The sequence below is a fragment of the Bison bison genome, unplaced genomic scaffold, assembly GCF_000754665.1.
Source record: "Bison bison bison isolate TAMUID 2011002044 unplaced genomic scaffold, Bison_UMD1.0 scf7180017864043, whole genome shotgun sequence".
In the NCBI taxonomy this organism is placed as follows: Eukaryota; Metazoa; Chordata; class Mammalia; order Artiodactyla; family Bovidae; genus Bison; species Bison bison.
Genome location: NW_011494615.1, coordinates 654775 through 674854, shown reverse-complemented (window position 1 = coordinate 674854; position 20080 = coordinate 654775). Strand labels below are relative to the sequence as shown.

Genomic DNA, 20080 nt, shown 5'->3' with positions numbered 1-20080 from the left:
TTGCCATTTCCTTCTCCAGGGGATCTTCCTGACCCAGGGATCAAACCCACATCTCCTGCACTGCCAGGCATTTCTTTACTGCTGAGCCACCTGGGGAGCCCCATATCAGCGTAGGCGCCCTCATCTTAGCTGTGGTACAGTCTGTCCATTTGCTTAGAGCTGCTTTCAGACAGGTTTCAGTTAGTAAATGAAGCCACATGCCCTGTGTCTCAGTCTGTACTGGTCCCTGAGTGGTTGAGTAGAACTTCACTTGTAATTCTTTATCGGAACTGAAGAATTCAATTGGAAATACCTTGGCTCGAAGGAAACAGAATTTGCAATGTGATCACTCATCAGCTCAGGGCTCTTATTTTCTGAAGATTTTGTTCATTTTTTTCAGAGATTCTAAGTCACCGTGCTCCTCTCTCTGGCTTGTCCCTTAGGTTCCCCGTGAGGAGCCGCTGCCAGTGTGCCCGACCTCCTGGGGGCTGTCTGCCCGACTGCCCCAGACTCCAGCAGCGGGGCCACCGATGGCAGTGGGCACCTCCCCGTGAAACCTGCCAAGCTGGACGCCACAGCTCTGCACGACGACGCTTTGGCCAACTCTGTGCCCCCTTCGGAGGCGTGCAACCATGCAGTCCTAGCCTGCGGCCTGGGCATCCCCGAGGAGCACTATGTGAGCGAGGCCGTGGAAGATGCGCCCAGCTGCAGAGGGTACCGAGATGCCTGCACCATCACCGGTAAGGGGCCTCTCCCTGCCGGGGATGGGGGAGTCAGTGAGGACTGGGGAATGGTGGGGCTGCAGGAGGGGGTCTGGGGAGGGACCTGGAGGTTGAGGAGAGACCACCAAAGGGCAAGGAGTCACAGCTTTGGGATTGTGAGACCTATCGTCCAGGACTGAACTGTCTGAGATGAACACACTGTGTAATAGAATTGTCCTGAAGGTTAGAGATGGGAGCACTGAGTCTTGAGCCGTGCGCCCGGCCCGTAGCGATGCTCAGGGTAGTTTGGTCCCTCGCCCCTCTCCCTGAGGCTCTGTTTCTTCTGACATAAAACAGGTGTAATGAAAATAACATGCCATGGTGCTGTGGGCTGCAGCAGCGGGGAACTCCCCGCAGGGCCCTGTGCACACCGTCAAGTTCAAGTTCTCATAGACACCTGTGTCAGTCACACCTTCCCAGTGTCCTGGGAACAGGGGGATCCACGCCCCACCCACCCAGTGCACTGGTAGCACCTGCTCTTCAGGCGCATTGTAACGGAGCTCTGGCTTGTTTCTCTCCTTGAGGGATCCTCGGGACAAGTGTTTGGAGCTGGCACTGGAGGGGCTGCGAGTGGGAACGGTGAGGGCTGGTGTGCGCAACAGCAGCAAGGAGCCTCGTAATGCATCTAGTTGCGTTTTTATCGAATTTTCTGCCCAGCTCTCACCTTGTCTGCGCCGTTTGGTTTCACACTCTTGTTGGAAATAATGTTCGTTGACAGTTTCAGATATGCAGATTTGGCTTCCAGTTGGTTTTCACCGTTTTCTCACCAGTTAAGCATTGAGGACCCCACCCCACCCCACGTCAAAAGCTTCCTGGCTAAAAGGGGCGTGGAGATGCCACCGAACCCCTGGGTGCCGAGCCCTTCCTCCACTTGTGAGCTGAATCTTCCTGCTACTTGCCTGGCCCCCAGAGGACACGCGTCCAGCACCTGTCCTGTCTCTATCACACCATCCGTTTCTCCTTGCTCCTGTGTCTCTCCTATTAGCACAAAAACAGGTGACCACATTCTCCTTCTTAAAAGGAATCCTTCTTTGCTCTTTTCCCCACAGCCAGCATCCCTGTCTCTGCTCTTTGGTTTGCTGACTCTGGTTTTTCTCCTGTTTTCTCATGTGTCCACTATGCACAGGCTTGGGCCCCACCGTACCCCTAGTACTGATGGCCTCGTGCAGTTCGGCAGTCCATCCTCAGCCTTCTCGGCAGGAGTTGACACTGCCGGCCACCCCCTTCTCCTAAAAATGTGGTCCTCCCTTGGCTTTGGGTCCTGACCTGGCTGGCTGCTCCTCTCCAGGAACTGGGAAGCCCCGGGGCTCAGCTCTTCTCTCTCCTGGGTCTGTGACTCCCTAAGTGATCTCTCCCAGGCTCCAGGAGTTGGAACCTGCCTCTGCGCTGACTGCTACCAGTGCCTGCCCTCATGCTGGACTTTCCCTGAAGGCCAGATGTGAGGGTCTGACTCCACAGCACGGCATTTGTACGTGGATGCCTATGACTACCCTGGCCTTTAGTGAGCTCCTGGTTTCCTCCTCCATCTGCTTTCTTTGCAGTCTTTCTAAATGGTCCTTTTGCCCTTTCAGCTGCTCAGACCAGAAGCCTTGGAGGCACTCGTGACCTCTGTCTCTCTTTCCTATCCTGGTTCACTAGGAAGTCTAGTGACTCATGGTTCACACTGTGTCCAGAGTTTGACTGGTTCTCGCCAGCCCCAACAGTAACTGGTCGAAGCCACCTTCATCTCACGCTCAGATTGTTGCAGTGGCCTCCTGACTGGGCCTCCTGCTTCCTTGCTTGCCTCTGTGCAGTCCGGTCTCTGCCTATCCAAAGGAGTGACTCAGTAAATACAAAGTTGGATGGCTTAACTCTTCTGCTCCACACCTCCCCTGGGCTCCCTTCTGTCCATGGCTTAAGTGACAGGGTTTCCTGTGCCCATTTGACCCATCTCCTCTTCAGCTCACTCCATTCCAGATACACTGGCCTCCTCACTAATTTTTGGACAGACCCAGAACATCATCCCATCTCAGGGCCTTTGTTCTTGCTGCTGTCCAGCTCCTGGGTGGCCTTAACCGCAGGTGGCCTCCTGATTCCTACTGTACTTTCTCCAAATGGCAGTCCTTGGAGGCCTTTAGTGAGTCCCCTGAAGACAGAATGGTCTATCCCTTTCCCCATCTCCCTTACCTGCTTTAGCTTCCTCCCCAGATTTAGCCATGCACTACCGTGGTTGCATTTTGTTGACCAAACTTGCAGTTAAATAGAAGCTACTGCTAGGGTAATCACAAAGGCAAGGGCACGGATTTTGTGCGTCCTTGAGTCTCATGACTATAAGAGCACCTGGATGTGGCCGTTACTCAGTAACTGTTTGCTGAGTGAATGAAATGTGTTCTTTAATTATTACTGCATTCCCATGAAGTGGGGAATGTTGTCCCTTTTTTTGCAAGTAAAAGGACTAAGTCAGGAAAGGCTCAGCATCCTGCCTAAGATCCCTGAGCTCTAAGGGGTGGGGCTTGATGTAGATCCTGACCCCAAGATACATGTTCCCTGCCCCACCTCCGCCAGGAATACAGTCCAGGTGGGGAGACAGATAAGCGAGTAGAAATAGGCTATGCAGCATGGTTAGACCAATGATAAGCACTGGCACACGGAAGAACACCACGGAGGGTGCCTGGCTGAGCCTTGAAGAGGCGAGGATGGGGGATACCAGGAGGGCTTCTCCGAGGAGGCAGTGTCCCAGCTGCATTTTCATTTGTCTGAACACATAAGCTCACCACTGGGATTCTAGTGGCATTTTGCCAGTGAAATCCAGGAAGCGTTTCACTTGTTAAAGTAGTTTCACTTTGAACGTGACGAACGAGCGCAGAGTAATGGCAGAATGGCAGTGCTGAAACGTCAAGCCCTATGGGGCGTGGTAGCTGGTGGTTCTTTGCTGGAACATCCATAGCAGGAGCCATGGGACAGCTGAGAAACAGCTCAGTGCTGTCACGTTTGGCAGCGGCTTGGTAAACAAGAGTGTAAACACAGCCACTGTTATGTGCTTAAGGCGGCCAGACAGTGCAGAACACGCTCAGGTTAAAGCTTTATATGTTGGTCTTCGGGAGGAAGACACAAACCAGAAAACCCTCTTGAGTATCCCCAAGAACATGTATGTGGACTCCAAGGGCTTTGCCCAAGCGCAGTCCTGGGAGACCGCTTGGCATCCAGCCTCAGATAAATCCATGCCACCCCCGGTTCCCAGGGAGCTCTGAGATGAACAACAGGCTTTTTGTTCCTCTCTCATTTTTAGGCAAAGCCAAATTGCCCAGCACAAAGCCCCGCTCCCCCTCTCCCTACTCCTCCCCAGGGATATCACATTTTGGGGTGCGTCATTTTTTGGTTTGGGGTGGTTTAACGAGATGAGCCGATAGGGTGCCCAGGCTGCCTGGAGTTACGTAACCCATTGTGCTTCCAGGGCAGTGCACAGTCTTAGGATTTGCCCCGACAAGCAAACTCAGAGAAATGCTGAGTAGGTACAGAAGGTGGCTGGGCCGAGGTGCTGCCCAGGCTGGGTGCTAATGGGGGATCGCTCTTCGCTCTGAACTGCCGCTGGAGTCTCTTTCTGCACATGGCCCTGGTGTTTCAGTTCGGGCAGCCCGTGAGGGCCCAGCCTCTGCCGGGACTCTGCCCAGGCAGGCTCATTCGGACAAGCTCATGTGGTGAGTGTGTTTGCCCGGCGTGTCCACTGTGCTTTTCTTTGTGAAGATTGTGGCCAGAGAGGCGAAAGGCCGCAGGAGAAGTTGTTTCTCTCCTGTTCTATTCAGCTTGGCAGGTTGTCCTTGGACCTGGGATGGGAAACTGCAGTATTGACTTGTTGACATGCAGAGTGGAGGGACCTTGGAAGCCGCTCACACCCCTCTTAGTCCCTCATCCAGGCTCAGGAGAGGTGGGTGACCCCCGCAGGGCCGTGAGCAGCATGTCTGAGTTGGGACCAGGCTTCAGGACTCCCACCACCTTGCCCTCCGAAATCTCTGAAGCGGCTGAGCAAGGTCTCCAAGGTCCTCTCTGACCTCTCCTCCTCTGTGACTTTACTGATCCTGTGTCTTATCCTGGTTTCTTAAAGCCTCATCTGATGTCTGGGTCAGCAAGGGATTTTTCAGAAGGTGAGGAACACAGTCAGACAGCGTCTCCCCCCATCCTTTCCTCTTTTTCTACCCTGTTTTTTTTTCCCCCTCTATTAAATGTGCTTGGTCCTGTCCCTCCCGTCCACACCCCGGTGATGGTGCGCTTGCTAATCGGTTCTGCTCTGGCTTGTCTCATGTTGTGGGGCTAACGTTTCTGCTCACTTCCTCTAAGCTGATCAGAGTCCGACGGTTGGTGCATCTAGTTTCTGTCCTGTTGTCTATATGCTGTTACTCATGGTCTGTCTGGGACCACACACCAGTGAGTTTCTCGGAAGCGCGAGCTCTTCTTGTTCCATTCAGTTGTAGATTTCAAGACATGTGAGAACTCTGGATGGGAGATTATAGAGATGCTGTGGTGTGTGTGTATTTAAAATATCTTCAGGCTTGGTCAGTAATTCTGTTCAACTAGCATCTACCTGAGGCCAGCTTTTTGATGGTGTCCACAGGTGAGATCTGGTCTCCCCTTCCAGAGCTCTGGAGGTGGGCAGAGGCGGAAGTGACTTGCTGTGAGCCAGCCAGGATTGCTCCCACTATGCTCATGGGGACTGTCCTTGTCATTGCAGGGCCACCATTTCAGATTTGGTCCTCTTCTGTCACCAATTTAAGCCATCAGACTTGGTGACGTACCCTCTGAAAACATGCTCAAATAAAATATTATGGACATCTTTTATGATTAAATGTGAAGTCTTGCTTATCAATTCCTGTCTAGTATAAAATTTTTATTGTGTTTTCCATTGAAAATGTATAATGTTAATGGTGTTTACTTGGCTAAATGAAACAGAAAAAAATGGATGATGAAACACCCCTTCTTTTACAGAGTGGGAAAATGTGAATTAGAGTCTAGGGAACCGCACATCTTTTTCTGAATTCGTAACTTAGAAATGATCTTTGCTTCTCTCAGTTGAATGGCCCCGGTTTAGCAGTTGGTTTTTTTTTGCAAGTGCAGTGCAGGAGGAGGGCCCTGTTATGCTGGTTTTAGGGCTAACACTTAATCTTCAGCAAAACACAAAAAACACTCACTTTTGTCTTTTAAACATGCTGACCTTGCTTCTCCTCCACTCCTCATCCTTAGGTGAATGGGTAGAATATTTATTAGACAGGGTTTTGACATGTACTGTAAAATTTAGTTAAAATTATTAGTAAGAGTCCTGATATATGATTGACAGGCTATAGTTACAGATGCCTGATATATTCTTATCTTCATAATTCATTTTTGTTCTGAATTTGAGACAAGTTTTAATGTATCTGATGTATTGGTGTTAGTCTTTGCCCGTTTCAAACTGTTTTAGGAAGCTGGCAAATGATAAATTAAAATAAAAAAATAAAGGGACCTCCCTGGCATTCCAGTGGGTAAGACTCTGCACTTCCAATGCAAGGCCCACGGGTTTGATCCCTAGTTGTGGTGTAATGAAGATCCCACATGCTACATGGCGTGGCCAAATTTAAAAATAAAATAAAAAATAAAGAGTAGTGTTATTAAAGATTTGATCAGGGGTGCTTTGCAAGGGCTTCAGTACATTGAGTCCCCAGCCACAAAAAGCATTCCTAAGGGTGTTCCTTTAGGTACCAGGTTTTCATAATGGATTTACTTTGATTTGTTTTGCAAGTATCAGAGCAGTTGTCGCTTCACACACGCTGTGTTCAAGCTGCTCCTTAGGGGGACTGGAAGGGCCAGACGTGCGCCTTTGTCCTCAGCATCCTTTTGTGCCCCTCTGCTGAGGTTTGCTGTAGGGACTTGAAAGGGATTCAGCAAGAGAGAGTGCTGGGTGTGGCTTGCAGGTGGGTTTGAATGTTCTCCCAGCCACACAGTTCACTGGTGATTCTGGGACTCATGGCCCCAAGAACCTTGACTTTCTTCTCTGACCTCTGATCTTGATCTCAGACAAACTTGAGCAAATCAAGCAGAAACTGTCATGAACAGGAACTTTATAGCTGTAATTGGACTTGGAACAAATCAAATTTCATAAATCTGTGTTAGGGGTTTTCTGAGAAACAGAACCAACAGGATATTTTTATTATATTATATATGTTTATATATCATATTCTAAGGAATTGGCTTATGCACTTATGGAAGCTGACATGTCCCAAGATATATAGTTGGCAAGCTGGAGACCCAGGAGAGGCAGTGGTGTAATTCCAGTCCAGAGATTAGCAGGCTCAGTGGCTCAGACGGTAAAGAATCTGCCTGTAATGCAGGAGACCCAGGTTCGATCCCTGGGTTAGGGAGATCCCCTGGTGAAGGGAATGGCAACCCACTCCAGTATTCTTGCGTGGAGAATTCCATGGACAAAGGAGCCTGGTCGGCTACAGTCCGTGGGGTCACAAAAAGTCAGATATGACTGAGCAACGAACACTAACAGCCTAGAAAGAGCCAGTGTTTCAGTTTGAGTCCAAAGGTAGGAAAAAGCTGATGTCAGCTGGAGGGCAGTCAGGCAGGAGGAATTCTGTCTTACCCTAGGGAGAGTCAGCCTTTTTGTTCTATTCAGACCTTGCTATGGATTAGATGAGGCCCTCCCACGTCATGGAGGGGGAATCTGCTCTACTCAGTCTACCGATTTAAATCTTAATCTTATCCAAAAACACCCTCACAGAAACAACCCAGAGTAATGTTCGGCCAAATATCTGGGTACCCCACGGCTCAGTTTAGTTGACAATTAGCCATCACAGATCCTAACAAAGGCTGACACTTACTGGGTAGTTGCTCTGTGGCTGGCAGGCTTCCAGGCACTGCTCTGGAAACTCACTTTGTTCTCAGCACAACCCTGCCGGGCAGGGACTGATATCCCCCTCATCTTTAAGGAGGTGCAGAGTGGGGAGGCCTGTCCTCTCCTGTAAACCAGGCATCCTTGGGGTCTGGACCCAACAGTGTTGCTTTCTGACCTTATTTAACCTCCTTCATTGTGTGTTTTTCTCTTCTATTAAGTTCATTTAAGTAGAGTTTTAATGATAAAAATTACACATGCAAATAGTAAAACTCAAAAGTGTACCAAAGCATAGTGAATGTGAGTAGCAATCACCCTTCCATCTGTACAGTTTAACCATTAAAAAATCGTTCCAGTAAGTTTTTATGCAACTAATTCTTTTTTTCTGAAAATACACTAACGGGACCATGCTGTATACCCAAATCTGCATTTTAAAAATTAACAATATTATGATTGCTTCATTGCAGTACATAGGATGTTGCCTTATGCTTTGAAATGGCTTCATAGTTGCTCGTTGTTTGGTTGTATCATTATCATCTTCCATTTATTTATGTTCTCAGACATATGGGGTTTTTTTTTTGTAACAAACATTGTGCAGTTCCTCCTTTATTAACCAGGTTAATAGGTAATGAATCCTTCTAAATACATCATCTTAGAAATAACAATGGAATGCCTTATTGTAATGTAAAGGAGAAACTAAAGTAAAATAATGGAGCCTGAGTTCTGGTTGTAGCTTCACAAACCTGGCCTCCTTAGAGTATGCAGTGAGCAGGCAGGCGCTGCCCCTGTGGATAGGGTTGCAGTTAACCATACTGGCCTCTCAGCGGCCAAGAATGAGCCACTGTTTTTGTCAGTCCCCTCTTGACAGTTGCTTTGTTCCCAGTGTTTGCTTTTTAACAGTGCCCCAAGGAACAACATTCTTGCATGTATGTCTTTTGGGTCACTTATTTCACATGTCTGTGGGCTAATAATTTAGGATTTGCTGTGCATCGCAGCACAGCCCTCCAAAGAGCCTGCACCTATTAAGTGCCCAGCGTCCATGTGGGGAGGCAGGGGTCTTTGGGTTTAATCGACCATTTTCATCATGGTTAATCAGATAGTCATACAAAACGGTATTTCATCTTATTTTGTTTCTTCTTAATTATGAATGAGTCTGTTCCTCCTTTCTCTTTTGTCTCATTTTCTGCAAACAGCCTGCTTTTTGTCTTTGCTCATTTTTCTAGTGGGTTGTTGGCCTTTAAGAGGTATTCTGGAGATTCTGTTGTGTGTGCATAGGGTAGGGTAGTGTGCCAGGGTGAGATTCTTTTATATTTCAGAAGAGGAAAAAATGTCTTGAAAATAGTTACACAAATTACTGTTTAACTATGACTATGTCCATAATTCACAGAAGTACAGGGTGCTTAGAGATTATGTAAAGGGGATTTCTGAAGTAGCATTTGTAAGAAGGCTCCTGTAGGAAAGCCATATTTAGGCAGAAATCTGAAGGCTGTGTAGGTGTCGGCAGAGAGGGAGAGAGGGAAGGAGCAATCCACACGTTGGATAGCGTGAGCAAAGGCCCTGGGGTGGGAAGGTGCTCTGATAATAGTAGCTAACACTGACAGAGTGCCTACTGTGTGCTTCTCACGGTCCTCAATGCATGAGCAAAGGCCGTGAGGGGGAAGGTGCTCTGATAATAGTAGCTAGCACCAACAGAGTGCTTGCTGTGTGCCTCACACGGTCCTCAATGCCTCTTGTGTCTAACTTTGTTTAATTCTCTTGTATTAGTCATCTCTCACTGTGTAACAAACTTCCCCAAAGCTTGCCCCATGGAAAGCAGTCTGGTGGTTCCTCAGGTTCAACATAGTAGCTGCTGTATGACGTAACAGTTTTTCTCCAAGTTATGTACCCAAGAGAAATGAAAACATAAGTCCACACAAAACTTTATATGTGTGTTCCAAGCAGCATTATTCACAGTAGCCAGAAAGGAGACCCAAATGTCTATCAGTTGATGATTGGATAAACAAAATGCAGTATATTCATACCATGGGGTAGGATTCAGGGATAAAAAGGGGTGAAGTACTGATACGTGCTATATAGCATGGATAGCACTTGGAAGCAGCATGCGAGGTAAAAGAAGCCAGGCATAAAAGGTCTCATATGCAGAACAGGGAATGCCACAGAGACTGGGGTCAGTGGGCTCTCTGGTGCCAGACGGTGCTCTTGGAGAACTTTCATTTTCAGTTTTCTTTTTCTACCCCCTTTTCTTCTTCTCTTCCTCTCCCCACTTCATCCCCTTCCCTCCCTCCATCTTTTTTCCCTCCCACCCCTCTTCTCTCCTCCTTGCCACGTGTTTCTCCTCCCTTCTCCTCCTCTCCCTTCCCAGTTCTTCCCATCCTCCACTTCATAAAAACAAACACAGTTCTTTTTTTCCCCCCTTTGTAGAAAGTTTTTGCAACCAAGATAGATCTAGGTTGGCCAAGACTCAAGACCTCTTAGGTAGAGACAACAGGTTACAGGCCATGCTGGGTTAATGTTCTTTGGTGTTTTCCAGCATGTGGAGGGGGTGAAGTTGGCCTGTTGTAAAGCTGGCCCCTTTTCCTATTGTGCTGGGTAACATGTTTCCTGTGATGATGAAGGGCTTTGGACTGCTCATTGGGAAACACCGGGATTTAGCTAGAAACACCTTGGAGGTGAGAGGATGGAGTGGAGAGGGCCTCCGTTCACCCTGCCTGCAGTGCCCATGCAGGACCTCTTCTGAATTATTGTGCTATGCTGTGCTGTGCTTAGTCGCTCGGTTGTATCTGACTCTGCGATCCCATGGACTGCAGGCCGCGAGGCTCCTCTATCCTTGGGGATTCTCCAAGCAAGAATACTGGAGTGGGTTGCCATGCCCTCCACCAGGGCATCTTCCCAACCCAGGGACCAAACCCAGGTCTCCTGCATTGCAGGTGGATTCTTTACCATCTGAGCCACCAGGGAAGCCCAGGAATACTGGAGTGGGTAGTCTATCCCTTCCCCAGGGGATCTTCCTGACCCAGGAATCGAACCAGGGTCTGCTGCATTGCAGGAGGATTCTTTACCAGCTAAGCTACCAGGGAACCCCTCTGAATTCTTGTATGGAGGTAAATTGGGCAGAGAGGGGAATGGAGTGAAGAAGAGGCCTGCAGGCCGGGAGTTCTGGGCGTCTTCAGGAGGGAACGACCAACCTCTGGGAGAGGAGGAAAGAGAGAAGACCAACCAGCTCCTGCGCTGGGCACCTGGAAGCTGTGCAGAGGCTGTGTTACCCTAGTTCACTGTCCAGGGAGAGGCTGTTTCAGACCCTATCCAGCCCATCTCACTTCTGTCCCTGGTGCCCGAAGGCCTCTGTGGATACCATGCTGGAGGGGGACATGGGGTGGTGAGCCTGGGAGCCCACGGTGTTCTAGGGCTCTCTCTCTGCCCAGCGTGCTTGTAATTCCTCCACCCGGCCCGCCCAGCCCAGCTGCAGGGCAGAGTAAGGTGGACCATTTGTTTTTGTGCAGAATTGGGTTTTGTCCTGTGGATGCCACGAACTTACCACAGAAGGAGGAAGGGCTGTGAGAATAAAGCTGATGGGCAGAGGCACTGGAGGTAATGTGGTAGAGGAGTCAAAGAGTGGAGGGCTTGAGAGCTGGGAGGACCGGCGTGTGATCCAGGAGGGGGATGGTCCAGGAGTGGAGAGCGGGGAGTTGGATGGTGTCTGACTGGGAGGTGATGGGCACGGTGGGGAAGGTGACTGCGGACCTGATGCCACGGGCTGGACAGTAGACAAGTGAGCACACGCCAGGCATAGTGTGAGTCGCAAATGAGCAAGGACTTTGAAAAGCAGATGGAAGGAAATGAACTAGTGTGGCTAGAGGAGCCAGAGGATGCCCACACAAAGCCCAGGCCCCCAGAGAGTCTGCTCAGGGTGAGACTCAAATGGTCCTCTTCCAGGCGGTTTTCAGCCCTAGCTGGATTTTGATCTGTGTGGTGGACCATACACCTGGCTCATGTTCTTGGCGGGAGAGAAGGAAGGTCTTGCAGATTAATGGTTAGAAAGATGATAAGGAGGCAAAGCCAGTGGGTAGGAGGACCCTGACTTCCCTTCTCTTTTGGTAGAAATTCTGTTCTCACGCCCAGTCCAACATGTTAGATTTCAGTGAATCTGATAAATATTACTCTATTTTTTTTTTCTGTATTGAGAAAAACCTCACAAGAGACAACTCAGGTTGTCATAACTTCAGGTTTGAATTCCATGGCTCAAAGCTTTTTCACTTCTATTTAAGTAGGGGTTTGTGGTGAGTAGAAGTGGGAAGGGTCAAGTCTAGGTTTGAAGAAGCCTGAAAGTATTCTGATCTCTCCTTCCTTTGTCTGGGACCTGAGAGAGGGTGCAGGCCTGCCCGGGTGCGGATGCAGCTCCACCTAGTGGGTCAGGGAAGCACTAGCAGCAGGAGTGGCAGCCTTAATCTGGAGACCAGCCACCTGCAGCAGTCCAGGGTTTGCACCTTTTGAAAGGGTTTGGAAAAAAGAGGAGTTAATTGTCTTGAGAGTCTGGCAGATAGGGATGGCAACTTTAGATGTGTAGAACAGAAGAAATCCTCCCCTATCCCTTCTTCTGCCTTGGTCTGTCCCACCTGTATTCTCTTCCCATCTGCTCTTTGCTAGAGTTAGTTCCAGAAGTCATTTTTTGTACAAGAGGGTATTATGAAAGCCAAGTATGGCCACATCTTTCTTGCTTAGACTACTTGTTAGGAGATCTTGATGGTGATGGAATTTCAGGCCTATGCAGTAAACTTCATCCTCCTAGTTATCAGTGGCCGTACTTTACATGATTTTAAATTGGGTGTGTATTAGTCAGGTTTTGCTGTAGAAATGCTGGGTAACAAACAACTCCCAATTCTACAGTGGCTACTGCAACACTTATTCCTTGCTCCTGGTCTTAAGTTTCCACGCCTGGGCTTCAGTTCAGGTTTGTTCCACGTGTCTGGCCCTAGGGCGGCAGCTGTCTAGGGCCACATTCTTCTCCTGGCAGAGGACAGGAGCTCAAGGGGACAAATATAACCACACAGGGATATTCAGAGCCTCTGATTGGATATGCAGTAAGTGATGTCCACTCACATTCCACTGGCCAAGGGAAGTTCCATGGCCCAGCTCAAGGTCACAGAGTTGGGAAATGATACTCCATTCACAATGAGCCACAGCAAGGGTGGGAAGTGAGGGAAGATCAGCCTGGATTTTAGAAGATCCTCAGGTAGCTGGAGTGGCCTTGAATGGCAGAGGCATGTAGGTGGTCTTCAGGAAAACCCCAAGGTATCAGTGACCTTTAGGCCCTTGGCGTTGTCTCTTAGCTCTGCTGGGCTAGGGAACTGGGTGGGTGTGGGTAGGGGAAGGCTGTAGACCCCAATGGCCTAGAGCCAGGGGTTGGCACACTTCTCCCTAAAGGGCCAGAGAGTAAATGTTTCAGGTTTGTTGGTTCTGTGGTCTTTGTTGTTGTAGTTGACAGCAGCCACAGACAGTACCTTAAGGAATGGGTGTAGTTCTGTTCCAGTGGAATTTTTATTTATAAAATCAGACAGGGGACTGAATTTTCAGTGGACCATGGTTTGGTGGACTCCTGGTCGACACCTTCATGCCCTGATCTGTATCAGGATGTCAACTTAACAAGAGAGAAATATCCCTTTTTAGTTGAGAAGCCAAATAAATAAATTCAAAGGGCTTCTGGTGGGTCTAGTAATACCCCACCCACTCAGCATTGTTAAGCCACGAACAGTTGGTCCATATGGTTGGATTCTCCAGGCAGCCAGAGCTTATTGTTTTTAAGCATGAGCTCTTATTTCACTTGACCCGTTTTCAGTAGAAATGGCTAGAAGGGTATTAGAAATTCCTTGGGCTTTGCTAGAATGGTGGGAAAGGTGATTAACCTTTTAGGTAGAGTCAGATGCATCTTTTATGAACAGTGTTTGGTAGAAGATTTGGAGATGTGTCCAAAGATGGTAGGTGTGCCTAGTGCCCTTTTTAAACATTCTTTGTGGTTACATTTTTTGTATGTGAGTAACCGCTTCATTGAGATAGAATTCACATACCATATAATTCACCCATTTATAGCATATAATTTGATGGTTTTTAGTATGTTCACAGGGTTGTGCAGTCATCACCACAGTCAATTTTGGAACATTTTCATCGCCCTAAAAAGACACTCCATGCCCTATAGCTGTCACCCACCAATGCACTCACGTGTCCCCCAGTGGGGCTGCATTTTTAATGAGCTTTCAGGAAGTCACTTCTTGGTTTCTGCTGTCCTTGTTTTTCTTTGCTCATCCCTGGCCTTGGAGAGCAGAACAAGAGATCTTCTTGAGCAGTCATCTGTGCTATTCAAGTGCACACTTAACAGAAACTTTAACTGCTCATGGTACTTGTGTATCATACCAACGTCACCTGATAAGATAACTTAAAATTTTTTCCTTTATTATATTTATCAAAGCTTTATATTTCTTTATTTGTATTCTGCTTTGTAAAAAGTTATCTTCTGTAATTTTCTATTAATGCATTTTGAATTTATGTTTGTGTTGGTTTGAAACCTGGTTCAAGTAACATGGAATTGTTTCATGCTTAGGTTGTATTGTTTTGTCTATTTGCTTATTATCAGGCTGTAGTGAACTGTTTAGGGATGAGTTTGAAGTCTTTTAATATCCACATGATCTCATGTGGTGTTTTGAAAAACTAACCATTGTTCATTTATAAACAGAATTTCCTGTTCAGGAAGTTAATTTAGATTAACAATAAAACAGTTGACTGCATTGAATGGTAGAGGCACTGTAGGTATTTTGGGATCACAAAATTTTGTTCTATTAATAAAGTCTCTGTGATCTGGCACATAATTCTTTATCTCAAAGTTTATCACCTATGCTAACTGACTTCCATTGTCCCCTGGTAAAGGGCTGACTTTGGGAAGGAGAAGAGAGACAGAAGGCCTGGGCTGTGAACTCTGGCAGCTGCTCAGGGTGAGGGTCTGAGAGAGTCTTAACTATAAATACCAAGTTTGTAAACATATTTGGAAATCAGAAAGCAAATGTAAGTGTAAAGAGTTAATTTGAAAACAGGAAATTGGATCTGAACCCTTAGATTAGAGCAACAAAACCCGAGGTAGGAGCAAGAATAGTGAGATGAAGTATAAGCAAATTATTCTGTTTTTTGCTATGGATAATGAGAGAAATACAGATTTATCTCTTAGTATTAATAATTTAATGGAAACTACCTTCATCAATAAGGCTTAGGCTTTGCTGCAGAGAACAGTGCCTTCACATCACAGGATTTCTTTTTCTTTCATATAAAAGAAGTTCAGAGGGAGGCTCTGCAGTGCTGGTATAACCCTTCTGTCCTCAAAGGTCCAGGCTTCTCCGGTCCTTCAGTTCCACCACACTCATGCTTTTTGTCTTCAAAGGCAGCTCATGTTCTCAGAAGGCTACTGAAGTTCCAGCTGTCATGTCCAAATTCCAGGCTCTAGAAAGGCAGCCTTTAGAAAAGCCTCACCACATGACTGCTTAAATCTCAGTGACCAGAACTTAACATTCTTGGTCACACCTTGCTATAAGGGAGGCTAAGAAATGAGTCTTCCCAGGTCTTTGATACTAAGGAAAGCAGAGAGTGTGGGTAGCTGGGAAACCACTGGCATCATAAGATGTCATATTTTAGCGACAGAATGTGGACCTTTCAAATCAGTGTTTCCTTCTGTTTCACATCATGACCCCCCACAAGAAAATGATACTGTTTGCATAGCTCAAAGGGTGAATGGTGATGGTAACTCAGAGTTGGAGGCCACCCTGCACATTGCTTGGCACCCTCTATTTCCAACACTTGAAGAAAATTCTGCCCTAAATCATTACCAAAAAAAAAAAAATCTGGCAGCACATAGTCTATAAAACAAAAGACAGATAACTAATGAAACCTCAAGGGAGCAGAACCACCAGGAGGCAGGACAAAAGTAAGATCAGTCATGTCTGACGTGCTCCTGTTTAAAGACAACGTCTCTGAATGGGTCACAAGTAAAGCTTTAGTGATGTTCTCTGTCTCAGGAAGTTTCAAAGCAAAGTACTCCAGGGAGTGGAAGTTGGGAAGAGGAGGACAATTTAGAGAAAAGAGAGGTATACAGAGGAATTATTTAATCAGTGAGACCAGAGGATCAGAGGCAGCACAGGTGTGGCTGTGGCCACTGGGTCCAGACTCTGTATTAGAAAGCCAGGTCTAATACTTACTGTGTGATGTAGGTTCAGTTATTTAATCTCTCTGTGCCTTAGGTTTCCCCTTCTGGAAAATGGGGATGATAATAATTTCTACTCTTAGGGCTTTTAGGAGGTTTAAATGCATCAGTGGAAATAAATACTTGAAGATAGTAGCATCTGTAAATATTTGCCATTATTATTGCTTCTGTTTGTTATCATTATAAAAAGTACAGCTTGATACGTTATAAAAAGTGTGTATGTGTTAGTCACTCAATTGTGTCTGACTCTTTGCAACCCCGTAGACTGTAGTCTGCCAGGCTCCTCTGTCCATGGAATTCTCCAGGCAAGAATACTGGAGTGGGTAGCCATTCCCTTCTCCAGAGGATCTTCCCAACCCAGAAACTGAACCTGCATTTCCTATGTTGCAGGCAGATTCTTTACCATCTGATGCACCAAGGAAGCAGCTCCTTCAAACCCAAAAAAATCCAGGTGGTTCAAAGATAGAATGTTAAGAATGAAGCCATAAAAGTGCTGGAAGTAAATTTTGCTGGTTAAATTAATAATCTTGAGATGGGGAAGGCCATCCTAAGCATGACACAAAGACTTAAGATTATAAAGAAAATGATCAAGGGGGAGAGTAAGTGGTACAGACTTCTAGTTGCAAAACAAATGAGTCACAGTATGAGATGTATGATGTGGGCAGTATAGTAAATAATTATGTAGTCTCTTTGGTTGGTTACAGATTCTAACTAGATCTATCCTGGTGATCATTTTGAAATATATAGAAATATTGAATTACTATGTTGTGTAACAGGAACTAACATAGTGTCATAGTTCAGTTATTTTTCAAAAACAAAGGCATAGAACAAGAGATCAGATTTGTGGTTATTAAAGGGGTCAAGGGAGGGGGGAGCTGGATGAAGGCTGTTAAAACTGCCTTCCAGTTATAAGATAAATAAGTACTGTACTTATTTATGTACAACATGAATGATGTGTATAAATACATAAATGTTGTACAACATGATGAATTAACCCTGCTGCATGTATGGACGTGAGTCTGAGTGAACTCCGGGAGTTGGTGATGGACTGGGAGGCCTGGTGTGCTGCAATTCATGGGGTCATAGAGTCGGACACGACTGAGCGACTGAACTGAACTGAACTGATGTTATATATGGAAGTTGTTAAGAGAGCAAGTCCTAAGAGTTTTTATCACATGGAAACAGTTTTTCTCTTTCTTTAATTTTTTGTCAGTGTGAGATGATGAGCGTTCACTAAACTTATTGTGGTCATCATTTCAGTGGTATATGTAGGTCAGGTCAATATGCTGTACACTTTAAATACATACAGTGCTGTAAGTCAATTATATCTCAGTAACCCTGGTGGAAAAAAAAACTTGACTACCTGAAAATTAAACTTTATATAGGCATTCTTGCTGTAACACAGTAATACTTGCTTCTGAACAACTTACTGTTCTGCAAAATTGGACACTAAAAATAACAGGAGTTATGCAACTTTGTAGCTGGAACACTAATGAAAGCCATACATTGGGAGATAACAATAGTAGGGTGGTCATCTTTTTATTTGGAGAAGGCAATGGCACCCCACTCCAGTACTCTTGCCTGGAAAATCCCATGGATGGAGGAGTCTGGAAGGCTGCAGTCCATGGGGTCGCTGAGGGTTGGACACAACTGAGTGACTTCACTTTCACTTTTCACTCTCATGCATTGGAGAAGGAAATGGCAACCCACTCCAGTGTTCTTGCCTGGAGAATCCCAGGGATGGGGGAGCCTGGTGGGCTGCCGTCTATGGGGTCGCACAGGGTCGGACACGACTGAAGCGACTTAGCAGCAGCATCTTTTAATTAAAAAAAAAATAAAAGGAATGCGCTCCCTGGCAGTTCAGTGGTTAGGACTTTGTGATTTCACTGCAGGGGAAGCAGGTTTGATTCCTGTTTGGGGAACTAAGATCCCACATGCCGTGTACCCAAAAAAAAAAAGAGTGAAATACACATAACATGAAGTTTACCATTTTAGCCATCAGTAAGTGTACAGTTCTTTGGTGTTAGGTGCATTCACTTTGTTGCACACACATCACCTCCATAAATTACGTCAACTTTATCATCTTCTGCAAATGAAACTGTACCCATTAAACACCCATTCCCTGTTCCCCTCTCTCTCCATCCCCTGCCAATCACCCTACTACAGTCTGTCTCTATGAATCTGAATCTAATAGCCTCCTCTAACAGGATTCATAGAGTTTCAGCTCTTTTGTGACTGGCTTACTTTGGTTGGCATATAATCCGTACTTTAATATATGTCAGAATTTTCTTCTTTTTTTAAGGCTGAATAATATCCCAATGTTATTGCAGCTCCACATTTTGTTACCTGTTTATCCACTGGCGGACACTTGGGTTGCTTCTGCTTTTTGGCTGTTATAATAATGCCTCTGTGAACGTGGTGTACAAATATCTGGTCAAGTCCCTGCTTTCGCTTCTTTTGGGTATATACCCAGAAGTGGAACTGCTGGATCATAAGGTAATTTGATCCAGTTTCTCTGGTAGCTCAGGTGGTAAAGTATCTGCCTGCAATTCAGGAGACCTGGGTTCAATCCCTGGGTCAGGAAGACCCCCTGGAGAAGGAAATGGCAACCCACTCCAGTGTTCTTGCCTGGAAAATTCCATGGGTAGAGGAGCCTGGTGGGCTACAGTCCATGGGGTCCCAAAGAGTTGAACATGACTGAGCAACTAACACACACGTGGTAATTTTGTTTTACTTTTCAAAGAACCTGGCTATGCATGTTTTTAGCTTTATCAGATATGTACTATAAACATGCTTATGTATTTTGCATTCCAGATTTTTTAGATTCCTCTCTTATATTTAATCCCATGTGGGAGGTTACTGGTTTGAGGGTCATGACAGAATTTTGCTTCTCCAAACATGCTGTCAAACTGTTTACTCCAAGTGTTGTTCCAATTTCCACCAGCTCCATCTGTCTAAATACTAATTCAGCTGTGAGCACATTAATTACAATCACAATGACACTGGCTATTTTCATGTAAAAAATTTTCCTCTGATGATTTAATAACTGTATGTAATATATACACTTTTAAGAAGAAATATCTAGAAAATTGGAATACCAAAGTGTTTTGTGTTTTTTTTTTAAATTTCTTAATATGTGCTCAGTCACTCAGTTGTGTTCGACTCTTTGCGGCCCCGTGGCCTGTAGCCCGCCAGGCTCCTCTGTCCGTGGAAATTTTCCAGGCACAAATACTGGAGTAGTTGCCATTTCCTGCTCCAGGGAATCTTCCCAACCCAGGGACCGAACCTGTGTCTCTTGGGTCTTCTGCATTGACAGCAGAGTGCCACCTGGGAAACCTAGTTAAAACAAATTCAAATGAATAGTAATCCACCCCACCCCCCACCCCTTCCCATTTTTTGAGCATTTTCTTGGAGGTTTATCTCTTAAAATTAATTTTTTCTTTTAAGATAAAATTTCTGTGCAGTTCTAGCTTTATGTCTTTGTGTTAGAATTAGTCTAACCTGGGATGTGCTATCGTCTGTTTTTGTGGATTTCTATGCCAAGCCTGTTGGAGTCACTATTTCTGCAGAACACTGCAGTTAGTTTTGACGTCCTGGGGCCTCCATAGCAGGGTCCTTCTGGCTTCGCTCTGTCCCGCCTCTTCCTGCCCTCTGCTTGCACAGCGCTCTGGCGTGCCTGAGTGGACGGGGCCACGTTCAGTTGCACAAGGTGGCACTTTAACCTCGCATCAGAGACTCTGCCTGTCAAGGTGGCCGCCGGGCGGCTCAACCATCTCTGCTTGTGCTCCTGTCACAGGAGCTGGTGTCCTGTGTGATCAAGCAACAGCTCAGAACCTAACACCCCATCTGCATGGAATTGAACCGGGGTCATTGTCTGTCCTTTTTCTCAGAAAGAGCTGCTTCTGGGGGCAGGTAAGGCCATGGCCCTTCCAGTGTCAAGTTTTGTTTCTGTCTCCAAATCCTAGTTTCTTTGGCAGTTTCTTTCTGCTCCTGTGTGGGTGTCTCTGCTTGTCCTTCCCCACTCCTGGAGACCGAGGTTACTGCCCACAGCGAGGCAGCAAGGATGAAAAGAGAAGTCTGGCGCTTGTCCCCGTCCCTGTGGGGCTGGAATGTGACCGGGGGTATGTGTCAGGAGGTGGGCTCAGGATGGGGGCCCAGGAGAGGATCGGGGGTCCTGGCGTCCAGTCCCAATACTGCTCAGCATGAGACCTCGCCCAGTTTGCTGCACTTCGGCAGGGCCTCAGTGTCCCCTTCTGTAAG

The 20080-nt window shown here is 46.5% G+C and overlaps 1 protein-coding gene across 3 annotated transcripts in view; it reads left to right on the top strand.

Moving 5' to 3' along the window:
• The first annotated feature begins 1090 nt into the window (after positions 1-1090).
• The window catches only part of TRAK1 (trafficking protein, kinesin binding 1), a 99973-nt gene continuing 80983 nt past the window's right edge, over positions 1091-20080 (top strand). The window contains exon 1 of one of the 3 annotated variants that reach the window (XM_010835453.1): positions 1091-4417. In XM_010835453.1, coding sequence (XP_010833755.1) covers positions 4327-4417 — 91 coding nt within the window. In that variant the 5' untranslated portion in view covers positions 1091-4326. The remainder of the gene's footprint in view (positions 4418-20080) is intronic. The other 2 variants (XM_010835454.1, XM_010835457.1) reach the window with 2 other exon arrangements.